The 21,323-nt window shown below is 38.6% G+C and overlaps 2 protein-coding genes across 3 annotated transcripts in view; both read left to right on the forward strand.

Annotated features, from left to right (window-relative positions):
- Positions 1-5,113: 5,113 nt before the first annotated feature.
- GNGT1 (G protein subunit gamma transducin 1) lies at positions 5,114-7,472 on the forward strand. 2 transcript variants are annotated; one of them, XM_063452261.1, is made up of 3 exons: positions 5,114-5,226; positions 5,336-5,434; positions 6,992-7,472. In XM_063452261.1, exons 2-3 carry the CDS (start codon positions 5,339-5,341, stop codon positions 7,115-7,117), a joined length of 222 nt encoding a protein of 73 aa, XP_063308331.1. In that variant the 5' UTR covers positions 5,114-5,226; positions 5,336-5,338; the 3' UTR covers positions 7,118-7,472. The 2 variants fall into 2 exon arrangements, with proteins under 2 accessions (XP_063308331.1, XP_063308330.1); XM_063452260.1 differs by lacking the exon at positions 5,114-5,226 and having other exon boundaries at positions 5,233-5,434.
- Positions 7,473-20,124: 12,652 nt separating this feature from the next.
- LOC134608053 (probable acyl-CoA dehydrogenase 6) overlaps positions 20,125-21,323 on the forward strand; it is a 115,617-nt gene continuing 114,418 nt past the window's right edge. Inside the window, exon 1 of the mRNA XM_063450684.1 lies at positions 20,125-20,347. Within this exon, the coding sequence (XP_063306754.1) occupies positions 20,159-20,347 (189 nt within the window). The 5' untranslated portion in view covers positions 20,125-20,158. The remainder of the gene's footprint in view (positions 20,348-21,323) is intronic.

Genomic DNA, 21,323 nt, shown 5'->3' on the forward strand with positions numbered 1-21,323 from the left:
GCTGGAGTGATCCAGACTGGCTGAGTATAGTACTGGAAAAGATAATAATTGAGTGGATAGATAGATAACCATACAATATGGGTACTGAGTAATCCAAATTAAGTAAATAAATAGGTATTTAACTAAACCTAGTGTAATCCTGCCTTAATGGCTCACCTCCAAATAGATCCAGTGATACCTTGGTACCTATTCGCTCCAGAGATACCCACCGGGTACTGACTTTATTAGACAATTAGGTATGGTCAAGTCCAGTGGCTAGAGCGTGTGGAATAGGTGTCTGTTAGACGGCTGACATAGGTATCTGGAATGGGTCACTGAAAAAAGTCTGGGTAATAGTTAGTGCCGAATGGTTGCTGATTAACTCTACTATACAACATACCTATTGTAGTATGGTTGTAAGTGACTGGTTAAATCAGAAGCCTGTACCGGCGTTAGGGGTGGCATGCAGCTGCACCACTGTAGATTAACTATTAGCATCTAGGTATACGTATAACACTAGAAATAACTGCTAAATAACTGTGACTTTACTCTTATGGTAGTCACCAGATCTACTGAGATGTGTACTGCCTGCTTGTCAAGATAACCCCATGGTACTCTGAGGAAAAATCCTCTCCAGACTATAATAAGTAACAAACAGTGACCCAACAAAAAGAGGTGCTTGCTTAGATGCACCAGCCCCTGACGAAGGTGCATCTAAGCAAGCACCGAAACGCGCGTCGGGCTCTATGGGCTCAATTTCACTCACTATTTCTTCTCACTAGGGCTATCTATCCATATGTGCAGGCAACCAACATTCTAAGTATGGTTCTGCACATATAGTCACTCTAACTATTTTTTTCACCTCTTTTTGTTGGGTCACTGTTTGTTACTTATTATAGTCTGGAGAGGATTTTTCCTCAGAGTACCATGGGGTTATCTTGACAAGCAGGCAGTACACATCTCAGTAGATCTGGTGACTACCATAAGAGTAAAGTCACAGTTATTTAGCAGTTTTGTGTTTTTGTGTTTCATGTTTTACTGTTTTAGATATTCCCATCAGAACCAAGTCTGGTAAAATACTGCTTTTGCATGTTTTGAGTGCTCTCACCATAATTTTATCTTTCACTACATTGTTTTTTTGTGTGTTGGAGTGGTTCACACTTGGTGATAGTAGCACCAAATTATACTTTGTATCCCAAATAACTCTTGATTTGTAATTAGCTTTGTACAGATGATTGTAGATGTTATGAATTTCCTTCAAATGTTTACATCTAAACTGTAATTAAATGCTAGATTTTATTTTTGATTTAAAAAAAAAACCTATGTTTTAACAACTATATTCTCTTTTCCCTTCTTTTTGGCATTGTGTTGTTTCAGCAGAGTGCTTGTTTGGCTTCTTTCTTATATTATTTCATTATCTAAAGCATAAATTGTGTATATTTGGATTCTTGCAAAACGTTTGTTGCAAGGGATATTATTTACTGAGTGAGTGACATAGGCCATTATTTTATATTATTTAGCATACAGAACAACATTTAGTTTTTCAAAATAGTATAAAATGTTTTTCTTTTGTGTATGATAGCTGTGTTGAAGTTAAATTTGCAACGATGAGGCTTTATATTTGCCTCTGAATTATTGAGAAAGCTGTAAATGTGTTTATACATTTTTGGATAAGATAAATGTTCTCAATCAGTTCTTCAACTAAGCCAATGTGTAAAGCACAACATGATATTGTTCCATCATTCATTCCTAAAAATATATTTTATATTGCAAATAGAGAAAATCACATTAATTAAGCATTTTTTTTTTGAAGAATTTAGTTGCCATCTGCTAAAAATCTACGAACATTATTGCACGCACATTAGGTTCCCCCTCGCAATGACGTAGGTGGAGGAAGAGACAGAGCCAGCGCCGAGGGAGACTTTTTTTATCTACCTATACTGGGACCTTTTAACATTACTACCTTTCACCACTGCTTTTGTGCCCCACCATCGATTCTCTCCATCATCTGGCATTCACACATCAGAAACTCTTCTACTCAGGATTCTTCACTGGGGAACCGGCTGCTGTGAGCACTGATAGAGTGGTATGTGATGTCAAATTTCCGCTCCTTTCACACAGCAACCAGTGCCCACTGAAACATTACTCTCAAGACATTTTAATGCCACTCGGCTGTGCTCCTAAAGAGAGGTGGTGGAGGGGTTAATGTAAATATTTTTATATTTTTTCAGTGCGCATGCTGGTGCAATTTTGGGACAGTGCCCCCATTTTTGTCAGTACCCTTCCTGAATTTTGATCGTGGATCTGCCCCAGTTAGGGCTATATTTAATTTTCAAAATTTACTGATAATGCTGAAAAACTTCTGATTCTGCATCCTCTTTCCACAAAGCTGATACTTTCAAACTTTGACATTGAAATTTCCTCCAGACTCTTCCCAAAGGCTTGTCGTTATCTCATGGGGCCTTTCCTATATTGAAGGTGACCTTTCCCACAGCTTCTCTATCTTAAAAGCCCTGCTGATCTCATTATTTCTCACATGCTCAACAATATCTGTGTTTTTCAACTTTCAAACACTATTGCAGACTGCAGAATCACTGACACTAACAAATGCTATTTTGCTGCACAACTTGTACTTTTGGGTTAGTGAGCAATTTTTACAGAAGTGAAATGGATAAACAAACATGTATAAACTCGGAGAGTGATATTTCCCTTCCTGATATCCTACCTTACTCTCTTAATGTAAAAATATATTCTTACATACAACCTAAAAAATATATATCAGTTTGAAAACGATGAGCTTTGAATTAACTTCTTCTCCATGGTGGCAACAACCACTGCCTGAATGGTGCAATTCTTACAATGCAATGGAATTCTAGTCATTGCTTATACCATGTTGCTAAAGTGATGATACGAGCCGCACTCAATCCCAGCAGCCACCCGGTGCTCTGGAGCAGGACCAGCAAAGCCAAAACGATAAGGCAACACAAGAAATTCTACATGGACAAGTTGTTAAAGTTAATTTTTTATGCAATGTGCATTAATTATGGGTGGCTGTTCAGTGTTTGCGTTTTTTTTTAACCACCATGCCAATGGCATAAAGGTAATGAATGAGCAGGAGAAGAAACAATCAATTGGAATAAAATTTAAGCTATGCATTCTGCAAGCAGTTTGACTAGTAGGATATTTACATGACATTGTATTCACTATGATGTTCCACCATGAAAGATGCAATTAAAATGCTCCCCGATTCTGAATGTCCAACAATACATCTACAAACAAGACTTTCAACCAGGACTGGAGCCATATTAAAAAGTGGATTATAATATTTGACCACATGAGAGAATCTGCATCCACCTTTAAAGGACCACTCTAGTGCCAGGAAAACATACTCGTTTTCCTGGCACTAGAGTGCCCTGAGGGTGCCCCCACCCTCAGGGACCCCCTCCCGCCCGGCTCTGGAAAGGGGAAAGGGGTAAAAACTTACCTTTTTCCAGCGGTGGGCGGAGAGCTCTCCTCCTCCGATCCTCCTCTTCTCCTCCCCGTCGGCTGAATGCGCATGCGCGGCAAGAGCTGCGCGTGCATTCAGCCGGTCACATAGGAAAGCATTCATAATGCTTTCCTATGGACGCTTGCGTGCTCTCACTGTGATTTTCACAGTGAGAATCACGCAAGTGCCTCTAGCGGCTGTCAGTGAGACAGCCACTAGAGGAAATAGGGGAAGGCTTAACCCATTCACAAACATAGCAGTTTCTCTGAAACTGCTATGTTTATGAAAAAATGGGTTAACCCTAGAAGGACCTGGCACCCAGACCACTTCATTAAGCTGAAGTGGTCTGGGTGCCTAGAGTGGTCCTTTAATTTAATTTACTTTAAAAAAATATAAAAAAGGTCAGCACAAATGTTTTGATGTATTACCCCAGATCTCAAACATTTGCTAGTGAAGGCCTACAGTAGATGGTGTAAGAGACTGCCTATTAATGGCAGCATCTTTCTGTCCATGTGCCATTCTTACATAACTAGATGACTTATAAAGATTTTACTGATACAGTCACTAGCCTGCCCTTCTAAGCCATTGACCAGCTCAGCCAGGGGCCAACTCAGGCAACAGCCTGCCCATCTCAGCCAGGGGCCAATTTAGCCACTAAACTGCCAATCTCAGTCAGCAACCAGCTCGGCCACCAGCCTGCCAATCACAGCTATGGGCCTGCTCAGCCACCATCTTGCCAATCTCAGCAACTGACCATCTCCAGCTAGTAGGCCGCAGCAGAGCAGATACAGTTAATGCACTCAGCAACACCCAGGTAAGTGTCAAATCGTGCCAAAAACGATTTGGACAAATTACCCAAGGATCATGCAACCTGAGGAGGAGGTTGCAACAGTGCAGAGGGAGACTCGGCACTGGAGAAAAGGTGAGTAATTATTTTTAATTTAATTCAATTTGTTTAATTTTACACTGGGTGACTTAGTCGATAAGGGGCATCAGGGCTGTAGCGTTAGAAAAAGAGATATGTATTTCTAATGCTACAGTGTCCCTGTAACTTTGCTTCTTGGTTGGGTGGGGCTTTGTACTGGCATGCATCATGTCTTTTTTCCTGCAAACAATAGGGTTCGCAAACTTTTTCTTACAGATATTTATTTTAAAAAATTTAACATGATTGATATTAACAGATTTTAAAAAGTATAGAAGCAACATGCAGCTGAAATTATACACAAATACGCCATGTTAAAATATGCATATCACTGATAAAATAATTTTAATAGTGCAAGCTATACTACAGATTATGAATATACAAAGTGTGTTCTCCTTTAATTATAATGAATACACCTGCACTAATACCGGATTAAACTGTTTTGCTAATAACTGGGATTAACCGTGACGCCTTAATGACCCCATTAGGATGGTTCATTACCCTTAAGACTAAAGATAAAGTTAACCACTCTAGGATAAAATTAAATAATAGATTTATATCTTTTTTTTTTAAAAAAAAGTCAAAATTACAAAAGCATTATAAGCAGCAAAAGTTGCAAAAGCTGTTGCTTAATTTGTTTGTGCAATTTAGAAAGAAGTCTTATTGCTGCGTATTGTAGCAGTCCTTGGATGAAATCAGATTATCAGAGATTATGCAGATTACTTTAAAAAACAGCAAGCTGCTATTGTTTGAGAGGCTATAGGAAGGTGGACGAGGAGGTTGCTGCAGAGGAAGTTGCTACTTCAAGGAAAAACGACTCCGGACCACTGAACCACAAGTAAGTTCATGTCCTTGGAGGCGTCTCCTCATGTAGGGACCTCCACAATACTATGACCAGTTCGCGTAAGGCTTCATCGGCATATATTGTACCTTTTTTCCCCCATCAGAAAATGCCGGTGATCAATATAGACGATCTAACGGAAAAGGATAAATTAAAAATGGAAGTTGAACAGCTCAAGAAAGAAGTGAAACTTGAAAGACAGCTGGTAAGTAAACATTTCCAGACAGGCAGGCACCTTGGCTTTTGAAGTAGTCTGTAATTCTTCATTTGTGCAATTCTAGGTAGCTAGTTTGATTTAACAGCAGAAAAAAAAAATATATTTTTAAATTAGCCTTGAAAGTGCATTTTGTTCTATGTTTCTTAATGGAATATGTGTGCATATTTTTGGACATTTCACTAGTTGACCTGCTGCCCAGTGACGTGAGACCCGAGAAAGACAATAATGTAAAAATAAACTCCTTAAAAAAAATGTACACAAGATAGTAACAAAGCTGTTGTCTCAATAGCACTATCCTTTTTGTTATTTTTATTATATATACAGAGAAAGACAATCTCTGAAAACTAAGCTGCCGTGGACTCCTTCTCCAACTATGCTCAGCCTACCAAGGTATAAGCATGGTAGGAGTTGTCGAACACAGTTAATACTAAAAGAAAAAAATTGTTAAAACATTGCAGTCAAATGAGAATTTCCCATGAAATGGTTTAAACTGTTTCATCTCCCCTCATCTCACGCTTCCTGCAAAGAAATTTTTTTTAAAAAAAAATAACAAAAGCGATAAAAATATTGTAGTTCTGGGTTAAGTAAACAGGCTGATCCTTTTTTTTTTGTTTCCTGTTTTTAGAATCTAACTACGACCAGCATGAGAAACATAATAACTCAGGATTAGGGGTTGCTTGACTAATTAAAGGACTAGATTCTGGTGTGGGGGGTGCATAGTGGGTCAGTGGGTTCCACGTATGACAACCATGCCATTAAATGGATTGCTTAACCCCTTAAGTACCAATGACATGTTACGACTGTTATTATAGCAGTAAATTTGTCTAATTCTTTACCCGAGGAGTAATATTAGGCTAGATCTAAAATGGCAATATCTTTTGAGATTTTTACTTGTTCTTTTGTGTTTATATAAATGTTTAGATTGCCACGTTTTTTTGTTTTTTTTCACGTGATATGTAAATATAAATATGCATTCCTTGTACACAAGAAATGCATGTTTATACATTTTTGTGTATTGGGAAGGCCAAGGTACTTTCATGGATTTGATTATACATAGATTTTGCACATATTCTGCGTTTTCATACTATGAATTAATTAATATATATTTTTTTTAAATGTCTCTCAGGTAACCATTTCACCCGATTTGACCCCTTAACAGTGTGTAACAGAGCACTAGCTTGACATATAGTATGTGTTTCAGATTAGGAGAGCTGTATCTCTAATCTTATTATTCTAAGCATGCAGACCTTATCCTCTTTGAAACATATGTTTCCCAGGTCATAGAAAAGTAGCAGAGTCTGTATTGTTACTTTGTCAAACAGGTGGCCAACAAGTAGTTATTCTGCTGTTGTGGAACTACAACACCCATAATGCATGTTCTGTCCCCCCGTAAATCTTTCCGATCCTTTCTTTTTCTTAGGAAATGTAGAACTTCCTCTCCAGGCTTAGCCACAAAATGTTTGTTTCAAAGTGACTTCCAGGGCAAATAGGCTGATTTAAAGAGTCAACAATCTAACTATATACGTTTTTTTTTTTTCCTTAAAGGTTTCTAAAATGTGTGAAGAAATCAAGACATATATTGAGGGAAACTCTGGAGAGGATCCATTGGTAAAGGGTATTCCTGAAGACAAGAACCCCTTTAAGGAGAAAGGAGGCTGTGTGATTGCTTAAAAATGTCTTCTAGGACTGTTATTGCCAGTCAAGTGTTATATTTTAGATTACGGAACTCTACTTATACATGAATAAAACCCAGTGCTAATATGGCATGGACATTGGCTGAAGGACTACATGTAAATGTATTAAGATAATTTGCTCCATTGCACTCTACATACGTCAATACTCTCCTTGGGTTAGAAACCGGAAACCCACCATGTCATGAACGTAACCCTAGTCTCCAGGTGTAACATATTGCTTTGCAGGTTGTACTAGTTTGTTTTATTAAAACACATCTATAAATCCAATTAATTCCTGTACTTTTATATTAGATAAATAAAGGAGAATATGGTGGTGTGTTGGGTTGACATGTCATTTACCAAATGCGTTAATTTGAAGTTTTTATATATGATGACAATATTTGGGCTTTATGATGGACATAACATCTGCAACAATTACCAGTGCAGAGAATCTACAATATTGATGGACTTCCTATGGTAAAATAAAGAGGGTCTGTAGGGATTGCTTGAAACCTATAAGCACAAACTCCAGCCCCCCAGATGTTGCTGAACTACAACTCCTATGATTCTATGAATGAAATTGATAGGCTGAGAATCATGGGAGTTGTAGTTCAGCAACATCTGGGGGGCCAGTGTTTGGGGCAGCCTGTTTTAGAGAGTCCAGGGGCTCTATGCTATGACTAACTCATATCTTATAACATGATACATTAATTGCAATTTTCCAGCCGACATCAGCTCTAGTAAAAAGGTTCTTGCAATAATATCATCGTTTTAGTACTGTTGATTACCAAGTGGTGAATGGACTGAACAATTTTCCGGATGAGAATTCCAAGTTGGGCAAGTGCCTTCACATTCTCAATCTGTGAACACCCACGGGGAATACTTTAATGTTTAATATCTTTTACATTACTGCGCTAACTTTTGCCACATTTAAATGCAAATAGACATAGCCACATTGAACACACAGAAAATGTTAAAGCTATTATTAACAGGAAGTAACTACAATGGTGAGTGAAATAACATTTAGAAACTTTCTAAGTACAAGGAAAGTGAGAAACATAGTTATCTATCAACAACACTGCTGTAGAAAGAAAAAGGAAACCTACAGTACAGGATATGTATGTCAGCATATCTTACTGTTCTTAATTGCTCTCAATGTTATATATTCATCCACGTGCACAACACATATGATTGGACTAAAATATTACCCATTATGCATTCATGTACGTAACTATACTAACAAACCAGCCAAAGATAAATGAGCATATCACATGTTTGACAAAGTCAATTCTATTAGCTCCGAAGTTACGGTGGCTTAGGGGTTAATTGCTAAACACCAAACTGTATGTAGTGAATACCAAATTGTAATATTTATGCAAGAAAATGGAAACATTCTCCAACTAAGCTATAGTGACAGCTTGGCTATATAAGATTGAATGTTACACATTGTCTTTCAGTTCACTACAGTTTGTTGTTTAGTGAATAAACCCAGCACAGTTTACTGAACAGATCTCAGAGAAAGAGAATACAAATTAAATTAAAACCGTTATCACTTTCGTAGGACCTCCAAAAGGCAAGGCAGCCAATAGAATTCATATGTTTTGAAATGTTCCCAACTGGAAAAATAGCAAAATGCAAAATATTCTATTCTATAGCAGTAGATTTTAACCTGTGGTTCAGAACTCAAAATTGGCACCACAATCTATTTCACTGGGGTCTCAATGCCTGGAACAGAGTCATCATATTAATACTCCAGACAACTACCCAAAATAAAGAAGTTATTGTAACAGCATTGCCTTTGCTAGTACAGACCCTTTTGACAATAAGAAGAGCATTTTGAATGTCTTCTCCTGAATTCAGTTGGATATATATTGCTTAACGGTTGAAGAACATCTGAAGATTGTCCCTGAGCTGATTTGATCACTGAAGAATGGGATGAGTAAATAATTCCATGTACATAATTCAGATCTTAGGCTAAAATGGCTATGAACAACTGCTCTACAGTCTATGAAAAATGGTCATTTATAACAGTAATTTTATCTTTAAGATTTCTCAGTGTACCACCCAAATATGTTTAGACATACTTGTATATTGTGTAGGAGATTAGCCTCTCATTATTGACACAAAAACATCTAAATACATTACAAAAGTGTTTATCCTCTCTAAACAAATGGAAAAAAAAAACATTAAACTAATTAAAGGGTTATTCTATTTCTTCACATACAATCTTTACATAAATCCTTTTGAATCCCTTTGTATGCACAGTATTAACATGGGTACAATATGGGTTATATTTGTGACTACTAACCTACAAAAGGAACGTTCACTATTGTTTTTGGCTCACCCGATGTTTTATTTTTATTTTATTTTATAAAAACCCATGCTGCATTCTGCCCACCGCATTATGATCTGGTGCCTTGAGGGGCGCATTCTCGTGTTAATGTGTTAATAAAACTCATCTGATCTGTATTGTACACTTTATTTGCAGTATGTCAAAAGTAAAGAATTTAAAATAAAATGTTTTTTAAAAATCCCTAGACTGGATATATTTGTGTCTAGGAGAGAGGATAGGTAGATTGGAGCAGCATTATGTAGAGACTTGCAAACAAGTACCAACATCTTAAATTGAGACCTATATCTTACAGGAAGATGTAGGAAGTGACAAAGAAGGAAGGTGTGGGAGTTGCGTGTGGACAGGAAGATGAGCCTTGCTGCCACATACATAGACTATAACATGGCAAGTTGGAAACATGTAAGACCACTTAGAAGCGGATTTCAGTAGTCAAGGCAAGAGAGAACAATGGCATGGGCCAACTCCTTAGCTTAGATGGAAGCGGCAGGATTTGGCACTTGACTGGACATGATTGGTGAAGGTGAGGCTGGAGTCAATAAGAACACCTAGGCAGTGAGCCTGTGAGGTAGAGCTGAAGGTGGCACTGTTGACTTGGAGGGAGACAGACACGGGAGCAACACTTGAGGGAGAAAACCAAAAGTTCTGTTTTTGAGAGGTTGAGTTTAAGAAGCAGCCATGCAGTTGGAAATAGTAGAGAGACAGTTATAGACAGAGGTCAAGAGTGGGCAGAGAAAGATCTGGAGACAACAGATAGATTTTTGCATGTCATCCACATGGAAATGATATTGGAAGCCAAAGGAACTAATGAGTTTACCAAGGGAGGCAGTATAGATTGAGAACAGTAAGGGTCAAGGACAGAACCTTGATGAACACCAACAGAGAGGGGTCGGGGTGAGGAGGCAGAAACAAAGAAAGAAACTCTGAAAGAACACTGGGAGAGGTAGGAGAAGCTTAGGGTAAACATATAACAAAGATTCATCCTGCCCAGGAGAACGGACGTTAATTAGTCAGTTTTATTAGAGGAGTTATTTGTTTTGTCAGTAACTATATCTAACAAACTCGGATCAGTCAAACCACTCTGTTTTCCTTTATTTTTATGTTTTCTCGGGCAAATATTATTACTACATACTGAACGTGCTGTTCTGCAGTACATAGTGTAGATATGATGCAAGAGAAGATCACTTATATGATTAATGAGGATTTCTGATTGAATAAAAATAAAGATTTCCATCTGGTAGCAAGTAAATTCTTCCTAATACGGGGCATCAGTTTTAACATGCTCTCCATCAGTATGCAGATGGGATGTGTCCAAAAACAGGGCGGATCTAGCAGACGTAACCTCAGTCCATTAATCATTACATTTTCACCCATGCCTGCAAAAATACCAGGTTTAAAGTAATTACTTCAACCATTCAAATAATTAGTTTTATTGTTTCCAATATTATTATTAAATATTATTGTTATAATTTAGTGGTTTAAAGAAAATATAAATGAAGTATATTTATTTCTGGTTACAAACCATCTCAGAAGAACACAATGAAATTCAAATATAAGGCAGAAAGAAAATCACACGTCTTTTTGCAGCAAAGTTATGGCTGTCATTATTCATAACTAAAGATTTGTAATCAGTGAAAATAACCTACCCAAATGAGTGTCACACTTATAAAGGAATTAACTAACTATGCCTGCTTCAACATCTTTAATTGGGAATGAGATCCAATCAGAAAATATCTAAGAGGACTTTTCAAGTACATCCAAAATAATTACAGGGGTTAAAAGTTTTTCTCTATGAGTTTGGCTTCTCATTTTTCACACATCACTAATTATCAGTAAAGGTGGGATTATTATTAAGTGTGCTTTCGCAAATGTGAGCTAAATAACAGCTTTTCTTCTTTGAATAAAATTATTATTAGTGTGAATCTTAGTCATTTTGTGCCTGTATCAAATGTCTTAAGGAAGTAAGAGTCAGACTGTGTGTGTGTGTGTGTGTGCTTTATTTTCTTTTTAAATTTAACAACGGAAGAACAACAGAAGAACCATGACTACCTATGCTTCAGTGGCAAACCTAGTAAGGTCAAGACAGTTGCTACTGCAATCGGGCCTCGGAATTCAACCTGACAAGGCTTGATTTAGTGAAGACTAATAATTAAACACTTTGTTAAACTGTTAAACTGTTAAACTGTATTCTATTATAATATTGGGGGAGGCAGGGTACCAAAGTGTTCTGTTCTAAAAACCGATGCAAAAAATATAAAAGGGTAGAATTGACAATTGGAATACGCCTTTAGGTACCACTGGTTTCCATTGTGATTGCCCTACTTTTAGTACTTTACACCACTTATTAAAATATTACACTTCAATAAATCCCCCCCTAAATATTTTGTTAGATGGAGTCTTCATACTGTTTCTCTGAGTGGGAACTTGCTCACTTTAAAAATGTGAGCATTAAAATGACTGAAGGAACTAAGTGTAGAAATAAGTGAACCTCTGTTTTTAATCTTTCAAGATTCTTTTCTTTCAGGAAGTGTTCCGGAGGATTGGAGGAAGGCAGATGTGGTTCCTATATTCAAAAAGGGTTCAAAATCCTTGCCTGGAAATTATAGACCTGTGAGCTTAACTTCTGTGGCTGGTAAAATATTTGAAAGGTTATTAAGGGATAATATTCAAGAATTCCTTGAGAAGAACATGGTTATCAGCAAAAATCAGCACGGTTTTATGAAGCACAGGTCGTGTCAAATTAACTTGATTGCATTCTACGTAGAAGTAAGTAGAAGTATAGATCATGGTGTTGCAGTGGATGTGATCTATTTGGATTTTGCCAAGGCATTTCATACAGTTCCACACAGAAGATTAGTGTTCAAACTCAAGGAAATCGGTCTAGATGAAAATGCTTGTTCTTGGGTAGAACATTGGCTTAAAAACAGAGTACAAAGAGTTGTTGTTAATGGTAAATTTTCAAGCTGGACAGAGGTGGCAAGTGGTGTCCGTCAAGGGTCTGTTCTGGGACCCCTTCTATTTAACATGTTTATAAATGATCTTGAAGACAGCATTGAAAGTCATGTTTCAGTGTTTGCAGATGACACAAAACTAATACAATGTGAGCAAGATATTACTTTGCTGCAGAGGGATTTAGATAGACTGGAAGACTGGGCACTCAAATGGCAGATGAAATTTAATGTTGAAAAATGCAAAGTTATGCACTTTGGCGTATAGAATACACAAGCAACGTATACCCTTAATGGAAGCGAATTAGGGATAACAACACACGAAAAGGACTTGGGAATTGTTATAGACAACAAACTATGCAACAATGTGCAATGTCAATCAGCAGTGGCCAAGGCCAGTAGGGTATTGTCATGCATGAAAAAGGGCATTCATTCTCAGGACGAGAATTAAATTTTGCCTCTTTATAAATCACTGGTAAGACCACACATTGAATATGCTGTGCAATTTGGGGCACCTGTTCTAAAGAAGGATATTATGGCACTAGAAAAAGTGCAGAGGCGGGCTACAAAATTAATAAAAGGAATGGAACATATCAGCTATGAAGAAAGGTTAACAAATTTAAACCTATTTAGTTTAGAAAAATGTCGCCTGAGAGGGGATATGATAACATTATACAAATATATTCGGGGCCAATACAAACCATTGTGTGGAAATCTATTCACAAACCGGACTTTACATAGGACACGAGGCCATGCGTTTAGACTGGAAGAAAGAAGATTTCGTCTAAGGCAAAGGAAAGGTTTTTTTACTGTAAGAACAATCAGGATGTGTAATTATCTGCCTGAAGAAGTGGTTTTATCAGAGTCCATACAGATGTTCAAACAGCTACTAGATGCATACTTTCAAAAACAGAATATTCATTGATATAATCTTTCAATGTAGGGTAATAACTGCTTGATCCAAGGATAAATCTGACTGCCATTCTGGGGTCAAGAAGGAATTTGTTGCAAAATTGTGCTTCAAACTGGGTTTTTTTGCCTTCTTTTGGATCAACAGCAAAAAACAAATGTGAGGAAGGCTGAACTTGATGGACGCAAGTCTCTTTTCAGCTATGTAACTATGTAACTATGATAACTTTAAAAAGGCAAGCACCATAACAGTGATGCCATCATTTTGTCACATTGAAAGCTTGCATTGCTGCATGAGTGGCAGTGACATTTCAGATGACTGGAAATAAAAGAGAATTGTCTCACCAACAATGCATAAACTTTTATATGTTTTAGCAGGAAACAAATCTAATAAACTGTCATATTTGAATGCTCATTTGTTTAAAACATATTTGCATATCCTACAGTATGCATTGATTATTGTGTGAAGACCAGTTTCATTATCATAGTGCATTGTGATTTGTAGGTAATTGATTTATTTAGAAACATTGTTCTTCCACTATTCATTGTTCGTTCATAAAGATAAAAATGAGATCACAGGAGGAAATCTGGAATATAACCCACCAGCCGCCTTTTCCAGGTAGCATCTGGTCCCACTGTCACAGAAGGAAACTCTGTATCTCTACTTCCTGTGGGCTTGTTGCCGTGTAACCTCTGATCTAGGTGCAATTTCCTGAAAGTAAAGGATCTGGAAAATGCACTATTGTCACCCAATACACTATTTACAGTATAAAACAGAAGATTAGGTTCACAAAAAGTACAGCAAAGACTCTGCTTTTGCCCAAAATTCTAATTAACCCCAAACACATAGATGTTTGCAGATTAAGCAAATACATAATACTGAAATGTACACATAATTGCCCCATAATAACAACAACAAAAATAAGATTACTTATATGTGAGATTAATAAATCCAAACCTTATTTAACCAGTCTACAATTTTCTGCCACTTTAGTTTAGGCTCCATTGAGCTAAACAACCAGGAAGTAGGCCTGGTTATCTGATTGACAGCTAAGAGTGAGTAATAAGGTTAATTTATAAAAATGACAATTTCTATTGAGATGTGTTCTTTTTGTACAATGAAAAAAGAGGACATGCTATTCACACATAGTGTGTGGAGTGTTCCTTTAAACCAAGTTCCTTTAGTACCACACTGCCTTAATAATGTAGCTATGAAGCTTCCAAATTCTAACATGCAGCTATGATTGATAACCAGGCCACTGCAAATGTTTTACATACAGACAATAGATAAAGAAGAGTTTGGGTTTGATTTACCATACTGTACCCAAAAAACACAAAGCTGATTGCAAAGCGGTTAACTATAATTATATTACTATATTATATTAGAACATTAATATATCTATCAAATATGCTGCTTGTTCTAAAATTTATTCATCTCATGCTGTACTCACATTATTTTAAGGTGATATATAAAAAAAAAGAAAAAAGATGATGCATTTCATCAAAGTACGTTTCAGCAAATTGAGGAGCGGATATGTGAATTTGCCAGGTAGGGCAGACATCAGTAAACAAATCAGATTTATTTTTCTCAGAGGCTATTATAGTTTTTTCTCTGACAGTCCTGCATTCTGAACCACAGGTGTGCATTTGTGTGTAGTGTATGCACTGCTACACACAGATACACACATACACACTGATACACAGACAAACACAGCAACATACATGCAAATACACAGACACAAAGCTACACACACTGACACATACACAGAGATACACACACTGGTACTTACACATATTGACACACAGATACATACACAGACATCCATTGGGTAAGTGCTATATGGTTTGGGGAGTAGGTGTGAGGGTGGGTGAGTATGCCACAGTTAGGGAGTCAGTGTGAAAGGGTTGGGGGCTTGAATGTGAGTATTGGGGGTGGGCGAGGGTTTGTAAGTGATTGTGGGAGGGTGGTGAGTGTAACAGGGTTATGGGTGGTTAGTGTGACAGAAAATTACACTTCAATAAATCCCCCCCTAAATATTTTGTTAGATGGAGTCTTCATACTGTTTCTCTGAGTGGGAACTTGCTCACTTTAAAAATTTGAGCAATGATCCCAGAATCCAGCAGCCTCTGTGCGTCTCTGCAAATAAAAGTCATGATGTCTACTCTACTTGTTGGGAAATCCTTCTCTAACTTTGTCAGGTGGTTAGTGGGACAGGGTTAGGAGGGTTAGTGAGACGGGGTAAGGAAAGATAGTGAGACAAGGTAACGAGGGTTAGTAAGACAGGGTTAGGGGGTTAGTGTGACAGGCTTAGGGGGTTATTGTGACAGGGTTAGGGGGTTATTGTGACAGGGTTAGGGGGTTATTGTGACAGGGTTAGGGGGTTATTGTGACAGGGTTAGGGGGTTATTGTGACAGGGTTAGGGGGGTTAATGTGACAGGGTTAGGGAGATTAGTGTGACAGGGTTAGGGAGATTAGTGTGACAGGGTTAGGGGGTTGGTAGTACAGGATTAGGGGGGTAAGTGTGACTCAGTTAGGGGAGGTAAGTGTGACATGGTTGGGAGGGTAAGTGTGACATGGTTAGGAAATTATTGTGACAGGGTTAGGGGGTTAGTGTGACAGGGTTAGGGGGGGTTAGTGTGACAGGTTTAGTGTGACCGGGTAAGGGGGGGTAGTGTGACAGGGTAAAGGTTAGGAGGTTAGGGGGGTTATAGTGACAGGATAAGGGGAGTTAGTGTGACCGGGTAAGAGGGGGAAGTGTGACAGGGTAAAGGTTAGGAGGTTAGGGGGGTTATAGTGACAGGATAAGGGGAGTTAGTGTGACCGGGTAAGAGGGGGAAGTGTGACAGGGTAAAGGTTAGGAGGTTAGGGGGGTTATAGTGACAGGATAAGGGGAGTTAGTGTGACAGGGTTAGGGGGTTAGTGTGACAGGGTTAGGGGGGTTAGTGTGACAGGGTTAGAGGGGATAGTGTGACAGGGTTAGAGGGTTTAGTATGACAGGGTTAGGGAGGTTAGTGAGAGAGGGTTAGGGGGTTAGTGAGAGTTAGGGGATTAGTGTGACAGAGTTAGGGGGTTAGTGTGACAGAGTTAGGGGGTTAGTGTGACAGAGTTAGGGGGTTAGTGTGACAGGGTTAGGGGGTTAGTGTGACAGGGTTAGGGGGGTTAGTATGACAGGGTTAGGGAGGTTAGTGTCAGGATTCTGTGCAGGCAGGGGGCAATAATTAATTGCATGGTGGTCCAGTGGGTCCCTGGTGGTCCGTTCTGCTGCTGGTTCACTCCCTGGTGGTCCAGTGTGCTGCTAATGAACTCCTTGGTGGTCCAGTGTGCTGCTAGTGAACTCCCTGGTGGTCCAGTGTACTGCTGGGGCAGCCGCACTCCCTCGTGGTTCTGGTGCTCTGTTATGACGTCAGAGCGCAGGCTGGGAACCCGACGCCTGTGTTTTGACACTCACAGAGCGCTGGAATCATGTGGGAGTGCGACTGCTGCACACTGGACCACCAGGGAGTTGATTTGTTAGAGCTGGTAGGGAGACCTTTTGATCTACCTGCTGGCTCGAGTAAGGGGGCCCTATCAAAGCAGGAGAATATTGCCCCCCCCCCCCCAGGTTTCAGCATAGATTGCGTCAACTTTCAGGCTATTGGTAGATTCGGCAAAGCGAGGGATCAATGCTGCCTCGCGGCGCCCAATCTTCTGATAGCCTGAATTAATAGGTGAGTGTGGGGCCCGGGTGCAAGGGCCCCCAAAGACCGCCAGGCCCGAGACAACCGTCATGGTTGTCACCCTCTGATGGCGGCCATGGTAGCTTGTGTAACAGTGTGCACAGATCATTGTGATTAGTCTGAAGGTGTGGGGCCATGCACAGATCATTGTGTTTAGTCTGAGGGGGCGCGGCCACACACAGATCACCATGTTTAGTCTGAGGGTGCGGGGCAAATGCACAGACCAGGTTCCTCAGACTAAATACAATGATCCCAGAATCCAGCAGCCTCTGTGCGTCTCTGCAAATAAAAGTCATGATGTCTACTCTACTTGTTGGGAAATCCTTCTCTAACTTTGCCATGACTAAATAATGCCACCCAGATACCATGAATACTTGGGAATAATCCCTACTAAAAGGTGTCTATGTGACATTATTGGATCTCTTTTAATTGAATTGTGTAAATCCTTGGCTGCTATATGGAGGGCATGCAGTGTTGGTGCCTAGCTAAATATTTGTTTTTTGATGCCATAAGAGATAAATACATTGTATTATTAAATTTACTGAAGAAGCTTAAACCATGATATTTATTCCAAATTATGCCCCCACTATTGATGTGTAAATTAATTTCTACACCCATTACAGTTCTTTAAAGATCTTTACTGACGCATGCAGCCTACTATGGCTGCTGTATGAATCCCATGCCCATGAGCACTTTCAGATCTGCTGTTTGATTTGTGCAAATAAATAAGCATTCTGACTCAAAAATATTCCCATCACAAAATGAAAGCACAGCCAACTACAATGGAACTTAAGACCTCTGATACACTTCACGGACTGCGTTAAACAACAGAGGTCAAAGTATGAGATGGATAAATGTACCTTAAGACAGTGTTAACAAGGCACTATTGCACGAAAAATAACTGTGTGTATTAGTTCTTGCTCTACACATAGGACAACCGTATCCCTGGGAGGTCTATTTTTAGTGTCAATTAAAGATAATTGTTGCTGCCTGGCAAGATGCACATTTTCTGTGTCTCTCTAATTAAAAGAGCTACACAACTATACATATTCTTTCCATCTGTCTAACACAATATAACAATGAAAAAAAACTTCAAATTGAAACATGAATCATGATTTTTAGATAAAAGAATTTCTCAATAGAACCTGTTCAGTGTGTATTTTTTTACATTATAATACAAAAAAGACTATCAGTCTCAGAGCACTTTGCGTGTACACCAGATACAAGTCCCCAATAAGCACAGAAGAAGCACATTCAGCCTAAATTAAAGGACTTTAGAAGCGCTCTGCACATGGGCTGTGTTGCATTGCCTGTCAGCCTAATATGCATGCACAAAAGCTTGGCATGCTTCCCTTTTGTGCAGACCTGGTAATGTGTAGGAACACATGAGATAGGACATGGGGGGCGGGCAATCCCCCCCCATCCCTCTCCCTTAAATATGGTGTAGCTATTAAGCTCACATGTGTCACTGTTTAAGAAAAACACATGTTAAAAGAGTTTTTGTCTCATTATATTCATAGAATCATTAGTGATAATGTAGAAACCAGCATGGTTTAATGTATTTTCCCTAAGTGGTATTATTATAAAAGGCAGCCCCCCACCCATCCACAGATTGTATATGGTTCCCATGCCAACTATCCTGCTCCACATAAGATTACCAGTGATGTGCAGAACGTTCAAGGGCCATGCCCCCTAGTGACACAACCCACCCTTGTCCCTAATGCATACCACTCAGTAATGGGAAGTATAGTCATATAGTCAAAATGTTATTTTCTGGGGATACTAAAGATACTTATGGATCTGTATCCTCAAAACACCAAAATATTCTTTACAATTATCCATTATCAAGGCATGAACATTTATTATTATTTATTTGTGTCCACCTTCTAAATATTTTAAAATGATTTGTCCTTCTGTGCTATTGTTACTTTAAACCTGTTAGAAATGTTGCATAATGGAAATGCTATAACCTTTGTTGCTCTATACAGAGGATAAACATACAAGAAGATAAAAATGGTTAAATATAACTGTTGTTTTAGGTATGTGGATTCTTGGCATTGCAATGTTTTTCCTATTGTCGTATAGCAGCTGTGCACCCTGTGCTTAAAAAAAATATCATTATTTTTCTATTTAAAAAACAAACAAACAAAAAAACAACCTTTTTGTTGAAGGACTCTATTATTCCTTATATATGTTCCATTGCTGGCATTTTCTTTTAACTTTCCATTCACTTACTTCAATCCACACTGTGCCACATTATTCAGCATGTTTAATCTTCAAATAAACCCTTATTCTACCAAATGGAACATAAATGTATCCTTTAGTGGAGACTGGACACATACTTTTTCTACAATCTAAACCCAGCCTTCTTTTTCAGCTGGTGACGTCATTGTCATGTGACCAGACCACGTCTGACCTCTGTCCAATGTGAGGAGGTTCCCTTGCTCTTGAGTCGTTCTGTTTACCTCCCAGGCTGTGTGAGTGTGGATAGTTTTTTGCGTTTTTTAAAAAAAAATTTAATATTCTCTCTGCAAATAAAGTGTTTGTTGCTATATACAAGTCTGCAACCAGTTGTATTAACAGACACGCCTCCTCCATAGTAAATATTTCAGTATTGATACACTTTACTTCCCTGAGATTTCCTTTGGATCTTTAGCCACATAGCATGGTGGCTGAGAGTGATGAGGACTACAGTACTGGAGTAATATTAATGTTCATTTATTTACATGCTATAAATGGAATGCTGACATAAACGGATCATCTCAGGACCATTCAGTAATTCTCTCTCTCTCTCTCTCTCTCTCTCTCTCTCTCTCTCTCTCTCTCTCTCTCTCTCTCTCTCTCTCTCTCTCTCTCTCTCTCTCTCTCTCTCTCTCTCTCTCTCTCTCTCTGTTTTAAATGAATATCAAATGCATTATTTAAATATTTTTTAAGTCAGATAAAAACAGTCCTTATACATATTTGCGCTTAGAGTCACTTCTAATCTACAGTCACCTGTATTTTATGTGAGAATTCTGCATGACAATACCCTGTTAGGTGAGTGTTAGTCATATGATGTTACAATGTGTAATTATATTACAGGTTTAACAATCCCAAGATCATATTGTGGCAGCTATGGCTATCAGACTGTGTACCAGCTTTCAGATGAGGATATTTAAGAAAGGGGGTTTATTGGCTGAATGGAAGCATGGGGGTCTAATCAGACTCTTCTCCCAAACTTTAGCTGCCAGCCAGTCAGCTACACATACATCCACTGATATATACACCCAGGAGCACCAGGCAATAAGAGAAACTCTAAGAAAGGTATGTACTGTATATATGTCTATATAGTAAATAATGAAAACTGAACTATATACACTGAAACCATGAAAAAAGCTATATAATGTGCCTTTCTATATACAATCTAATGGGAACTCAATCACAAACACATTAAATGGCTCTCTATGTACCACTTTGAGGTTAGGAGCAACAATGTCATATCAGACATATTATGATGTATGTGCATACCTATAGCCCAGTAGTTCCCAACCCAATCCTCAAGTACCCCCTAACAGTCCAGGATTTAGGGATTACCCAGTTGTGTCTAGGGTGTTTTTAGAAAGAAAGGGAAAACAAAAACACTTCAGACACAACAGATCTAATCACTAAATCATGGACTGATAGATAGGGGGTACTTGAGGATTGGGTTGGGAACCCCTGCTATAGCCCCTGGTACTTGATGAGTTAATACACATGTAACTAACCATATACTATTGGACATATAACGTGTATACTATTTTTATAAGAAAACCCAGATTCCTTTATAAGTGCAACGCAGCATTGATGATTTAAATAGTTAAAAGAATGCTGCCCTCCCCACACCCATATTCCAAGGAATGCAAACAGTCCAGCTTGCTAATAGTTAAATGAAAGGCTTTGTTTACAAGTAGGAAAGGACATACTGTCATCCATTAGTAACCAGTGTGCGCAGCCGATTGTGATCACATGTTTGCGTTCTAAGAACTCTGGAGCTGCTTGCATTGTTTTAGTTTTCTTGACTTTGCATGTAGAGCACTGTACATGGAACATGCAGGCAGGGTAATCTGAATCCCATGTAGCTGCTGACTTTAATCACATATCCTGACTTTCTGTGGGGAGGAAACTGAAAACGTTAACTACATCCCTCTCCCACCTTCATACATACAGTCATGCAAACTTGAGCCAAAAAACTTTGCAAAGTTATTGGATGATATTTTTAGTTGTTATTGGCCTCTTATTTACTAAAATTTGAATTCCTGTG

This window comes from Pelobates fuscus, chromosome 4, assembly GCF_036172605.1.
Source record: "Pelobates fuscus isolate aPelFus1 chromosome 4, aPelFus1.pri, whole genome shotgun sequence".
Classification (NCBI taxonomy): Eukaryota; Metazoa; Chordata; class Amphibia; order Anura; family Pelobatidae; genus Pelobates; species Pelobates fuscus.

What these genes read in the sequence shown, in the direction of transcription:
- GNGT1 (XM_063452260.1), top strand. Translation starts at nt 5,279, where the DNA reads ATGACCAGTTCGCGTAAGGCTTCATCGGCATATATTGTACCTTTTTTC. An exon ending in TGAAACTTGAAAGACAGCTG is followed by an intron (nt 5,435 to 6,991) that starts GTAAGTAAACAT and finishes TTTTCCTTAAAG; the next exon opens with GTTTCTAAAATGTGTGAAGA.